The following is a 6,000-nucleotide window of genomic DNA, read 5'->3' on the forward strand; positions in this document are numbered from 1 at the left end:
TCAGTGGCTGCTTGTCACCCACTGTGCAGCTGAGATGTGTGTCCTGTGCAGTGCCAGGGAGTCATGCACCAGCCAGTGCCCCAACACAGTTTTTGGTTGAGGTGGGATAATTTTGGTGGCAAACTAGGACTGCAGGCACACTAAAGAAGTCTGATCATTATTCATGTTCTTGTAAGTCTAAAAATGTGTTTTCTTACCCATTCACAAAAAAACCCAATCCCTATTGCTATATATTGATATTCACCATAATCCATGTAACACCCCACATGCATACATGTTACTGGATGGATGGTGAGAGGCAGCCAGAGGCAGTGCCTTAGCCCAGCTGCAGAAGAGAGAATTGCACACCACTGCCTCCTGTATTTTAGCTCACTCCTGCTCATACATTAATCTAGATCCTGACTTTCAGTTAAACTTACCCAGCACTTCTTTTGAAGTGCGAATAAATACAGGAAAGAAAAATAAAAAAGCTGCAGTCAGAAATTCCCATTCGTTTTGGTTTATTAAGTCCTGCAGCTGCCTGCCAGGGTCAGCTGCCTTTTTTTATTGCTACAGGCTTAAATTCTTTTTCTCTGTCCCATGCTTTATCATTTGGGTTGTGTTATTCTTATGTCTTTTTTTTTTTTTTTTTTTTTTTTTTTTTTTTTTTTAATACTCAGGCAATTTACAAAATGGTTTCATCTGTAATGAAAATGCCAGAGGATGAATCCACTCCTGAGAAGCGAACAGACAAGATCTTCAGACAGATGGACACAAACAATGATGGTAGGATTGCCACTGGCACCCCTTTCTAGGCTCTAGAAATAGAGGTTTTCCAGCCCAGCCTTAGTAGATGGCAGAATTGGGGGAGAGGGGAGAGAGGGCAGGGATGTCTCCAGTGGTGCCTCTGGTCTCTCCCTGGCCTCGTTGAGCATCTCTGGTCCATGCCAAATTGAATAAATAAGTGGGCAGTGAACAGAGGGTGACTTTTCCTGCTTGGGGGCTAGGAAGGGAGCAGTCCTTCCCTAACATTTCATGAGTGAATCCCCTTCTGCAAAGGCTCCTCTGAAACTCTCAAGTCCATTGTCTTTGGGTTATTTTCTCTGGCCATAGCACAAACTTGGCACAAGGTTTTGGTCCCGTTGCCCTTGCTAGGGTTGCACTCCTGGGCTTGTCACCAGTAACAAAGGTCAGGAATTGGTTGGGCACCTGAAAGCAAAAATTCCCCTGGGTCCATAATACTTATTTTCTGTTCATGTTTATAGCATGTATACATACATTTATGGTCACACACCTCTGTTGCACTATGAGCATGAGGGGGATGTAGCAGCTCCCAAGCCAGCTGTGGATCTCCCTGATAAATTGTTTGACAGTATACCCATCACAACCCCTCCACCTCAGCTGGCTCATTTCCTTGGGCTTAAAAAATACAGGCAAAAAATGATCAATTTCCTCTGCTCATCAGCCTGATGAGGTTTCCTCTATTCCCAGCTGAGGCGGAGTATTTCCCTGGGAATTACCCTGTCAGAGTCTGCCCACATCAAAATCAGGAGCTGTGTCCTATTGATGTGCTTGGTGGTAGCAAAGATTTAATTCTAGCACTGAGATATGGAGAGCTGAAAAAATACCAGGTTATGTACAGAAAGGTTTTCATTGAAGCGAATTTTATGGCTGTGTTTTGGTGCCTGCTGTTGCAGCCCTCTAGGACAAATTCCTGGCCTTGCTGAAGTCCTCAAGTATTTTACCTTTGACTTCATCAAAACTAGCACTTCATCCCCTCGATTGACATGTGGAAGGCCCTAAAATAACATGATTAAAATGTTTTTGGTCTGTGGAAAGTAGCAGTGCGTGCAGATGTGTAACAGAGTAGTGGTCACAAAATCTGCTATATATATACATCCTCCATCTGTTGCACTTTGTTGCTGAAATAAAATCATCCCATTCCCAGTAAAATACCAGCCCTGCAAGCTCTGCAGTGGCAAGGAATAACATCTGCATGCATGTGTGTAGTGGCTGGAAATGTTTCTTCTTCTCCATCTGACTGTTGGGCATTGCAAATAGGTTTTGATTTGGTCTTTGCTGTTAAGTAATACAAGGAGGGAGGCAAACTATTAAATATCCTGACAGTTAGGAGACCTCTTTGTAATTAAAAACACTTGGTTTGGGAACATTAGCTTGAAAGCCAGAAATTAGTGTGCCAGAGGTTTTTGAGCTTCAGTAATTTCTTCAAGAGGAAGGCTTGCTCATTCATGTAATCATAGAATCATTTAGGTTGGAAAAAAACTCTAAGATCATTGAGTCCAACTGTTAACCCAAAATGGCCAAAGCCACCACTCAACCATGTCCCTAAGTGCCACATCTGCATGTCTCTTAAATGCCCTGGGCAGTCTGTTCCAATGCTTGACAATTGTTTTGGTGAAGAAATTTTTCCTGGTATCCAGTCTAAACTTTTCTTGCTGTAACTTGAGGCCATTTCCTCTCGCCCTATTGCTTTTTACTTAAGAGAGGTGTTCCTCCCTGTTCAGCCTGTTTTGGGTGCTGACCACAGCAGGCTGGTAGCATCCTGGGGTTGGTGAAAACTGGCTCAGTGAGCTGGTGCCTCTCTCCCTTTGGGTGCATGTGGCCAAAAGTGGCAGCAAGCACCTCCCAAGTGCAAGGGTTCTGTCTCGAGCATAGCAGTTTGGGGTGGGTAAGAGTGGCCCTGAGATGTTGTGTGAGAGTAGGGTAGGGTAGGGTAGGTTGTGCTGAATGCACGAGCTTAATGGGAGATCACTAGACATGATGTCAGGGATAAAGCAAATACTTGTCTCCTCCATTTCACAGGGAAAATGTTACATTTTTCATTGCCACATCCTATTTCTGCCATGGTTGAGAGCGCTGGAGCAGCAGTGTATTGGTGCTAGCAGGCAAGGCAGAGGCTGCTCATGGGCTCCTGATGATATTTGTGCAGGGGAGTGGTCCTGAGCTTGGGAAAAGCCTGCCACGGGGTTGGGTCACCCCAGGATGTGGTCTGAAAGACCAGATGGAATATTTCCTCCTTGCTGTACCATGCTGTGCCATGCCGTTCCACGGGACTGTTGGAGCCAGGGGATGCTGGGGTAGTTGCTCCTCCAGAGATCACTTTTCAGACCCTCAGACTGTTACAGGCTCCATCCAAGTCAGTAGCTCCAGCCTAAACTGAAGATGTATAAATCAGAAGTGCCCAGGAGCAACACATAGCAGGAGGTGGTTCCCCCAGGGCTGGGTTTCCTTGAGAAGAAAGAAAAAACAAAACCCGTCCTGTTCCTGTACACCCAGCAAGTGGCTTGCAGAATCATGGAATCATGGAACAGATTGGGTTGGAAGGGGCCTTCAAAGGTCATCTAGCCCAACCCCCGCAGTGAGCAGGGACATCTTGAGCTAGATCAGGTTGCTCAGACCCCCGACCAATCCTGTAGGTGCAAGAGAAGCCATCACTGCTCAGCCCTATGTGTCACAAGAAACAACAGGCCAAAGTGGAGATATTTATAATATTTAGGTTTAAAATGTAGTAATACAAGCGTCATTCCAAAGTATACATGGGATCAGGTACCATAACTTGTCTGTCATGTGTCATGTTATTTGTATGGTCTGGTTCTGAGCAAAAAGATGCCAAAACATATTAAAACAGTTGTTTTTAGTTTTGGGACTGTCTTTTTAAATTAAAAAATAGCAATTATTATGCTGGATTGTTTTGCAGAAGAAAAATGCTTTTGGGCTTAAAGGCTTGAGTAGGATTTAGCTGCTGTGCATTGCACTAAATTCCCCTCAATGCCTTTGCGATAGATTAAATAGATGTTATGCTGCCTCGGTGAGGAGGGGTTCTTTGCTACAACTATGGTGGCAGCAACAACTGACTTTTAAAAAATGATTTCCATGTTGGTTTTCCTCCCTGTCAGGTAAACTGTCGCTGGAAGAGTTCATCAAAGGTGCCAAGAGCGATCCCTCCATCGTGCGGTTGTTACAGTGCGACCCCAGTAGCGCAAGTCAATTCTGATGAAAGCGGACAGTGTGCTCAGAGAATCTCGGCTTGTGTCCTTCAAGCTTTGCTCGCAAACGGATGCCTTCTCAACCATCCCTCACACTTCGCGGATAAGATCCCGTTGCCAGATTGTGTGTGTGTGTGTCCGAGCGAACCAGCCCTCGCTCCCCCCACTAACACCAGTGCAGTTCTCCTGCGGCAGCTCCGTTTCTGTTCCCCGTAATGTTACGATTCACTCTGCACATTTTAAACATTAATCGAAAGGTATGTTTACATGCAGCTACGAGAGAGTTCCATGGCTGGTGAGATACCACTTCACTTAGTCCGTAAGAAAGGTGATGTTCCCGTAGTTCCCGAGAAGATGCTAGGTAGGACTTTTACCCAAAATAGCAGATGGTAGATAATTTATTTTGCTTCAGAAATTACTATGTTGGGGAAAATAAATTAAAAAAAAAGTGGACTGAATGGAGTAGAAAGTTAAAAAAAAAAAAAAAAGAAAAAGATAAAAGGAAAAAAAAAAAAGCAGCTTTCCTGGGCATGGTTCCAATTTTCTTTTTGAGGAAAATTGCTTGCACTTATCTAATGGTCTTTACTTTCTTTTAATATATATATAAATTATATATATATGGTGAAGTAAAATTTTAAATATTTAGGTCATCTATTTAAGGCATAAAATAGAATTCAAGCTTTGTTTCTTCTAGTTGTCTGTGATTTATTCAAATCTTGGAGATTGTTTTTTTGTGGTATTTATGCATTAGCAAATTGCTGTTCCAAAAGAAATGCATGACTAGCAGTTTGTGGATATTTCACTCTGTTTAATTCCTGAATGCAAATATTTGTTCATTTTTACTGTCAGTCATTCCAGCATTACTGTATTAACAAAAGACCTGAAAGGAGTTCATCCTCATTTTGTATTACTCAGTGGAGTCCTACTTTCTGGTGGTTGCTGCATTAAATGGCTTTTGAGTGCCCCGAGGTGACGTGACTGGCACTGCTGTTCTCGACTTGGCTACACCTCCTCCCTTTTGCTGTCGATATGTTAATAGTCTTGTGCATTCCAGTGTTATTTAATATCTGCCTAATGCCAAGAAATATTAATTGAAATAAAAGACTACTTTTCTTGTCACTGCCTGTCTTGGTCTAAGCCATGCACCAAGTTCCTAGCATCAGGTACTTGGGGAAGGGCAAGAATGGCTCCCTGCCCAACATCTCCCAGTCTTGTTTGAGCCTTGTAAGTACACATGGATTTTGGGAGCCTGCTGCTGTGGCTGCGTTAACACAGTGGTGTTAGTGTTTGTGGGTGCCTGTGGGATTCAGCTCCATCCCAGCTGAGTCTGGGGTGGAAACGGCAGGAAGGTGACAGTTCTATTTCTGCTGGATGCAGAGCAGCTCCAGGCAAAGAAGGAAAAGCTGCTGGCCCTGCTGGCTGGGCTACCGTGACCACAGCTTCACAAAATCAAACTCCCGTCAGGTACCAGGTACTTGCTGTTGGACTAATGTGTGACATTGGTAAAGCAGTTTTCTCCACATTCGTCAGATCTGCAAGTAGCTTCATCAGCCTGCCCTCTCTGCAAAATAAAGTATCAACAAATTATATGGCCTGAAGTAAATGTTGGGCATGTAATGAAGGGATTTTTGCTGTGTAGAATGTTCCAGTAGTGGTTATGTGATAATACTTTAATACTGAAAGAAAGAGAGAGAAATGATTGCAATATTGAAATGGAAATACATTTAGTCAGACTTGGTCTACAATACAAACTTGTGTCAGTGCTGCCAAGCAAAAGAGTGTGTTTGTGTTTTTACCCCTGGAAATTCAAATTTGAGCAATTAAACCAACAGTCCTTTCAACCACAACACCCTGCTGATGAGGCAGCCCTGAAAGGGATGTTAATCAGAAGCCTGCCTGCTTCCCCAGGGTGAGCCCAGCAAAAAAAAAAAAAAAAAAAAAAAAAAAAAAAAAAAAAAAAAAAAACCTAAAAATTTTAAAAACCCTATTGAAAAGAATGTAATTCCATGGTTGC

General features: G+C 43.2%; 1 protein-coding gene across 3 annotated transcripts in view; it reads left to right on the top strand.

Moving 5' to 3' along the window:
- The window catches only part of HPCAL1 (hippocalcin like 1), a 63,413-nt gene extending 58,308 nt beyond the window's left edge, over positions 1–5,105 (top strand). For all 3 annotated transcript variants that reach the window (XM_085056849.1, XM_085056847.1, XM_085056848.1), the window contains 2 exons: positions 660–765; positions 3,897–5,105. In XM_085056849.1, coding sequence (XP_084912975.1) covers positions 660–765; positions 3,897–3,994 — 204 coding nt within the window. In that variant the 3' untranslated portion in view covers positions 3,995–5,105. The remainder of the gene's footprint in view (positions 1–659; positions 766–3,896) is intronic.
- Positions 5,106–6,000: the final 895 nt, after the last annotated feature.

This window comes from Lichenostomus cassidix, chromosome 3 (genome assembly GCF_008360975.1).
Source record: "Lichenostomus cassidix isolate B80296 chromosome 3, HeHo_3.0, whole genome shotgun sequence".
Taxonomy (NCBI): domain Eukaryota; kingdom Metazoa; phylum Chordata; class Aves; order Passeriformes; family Meliphagidae; genus Lichenostomus; species Lichenostomus cassidix.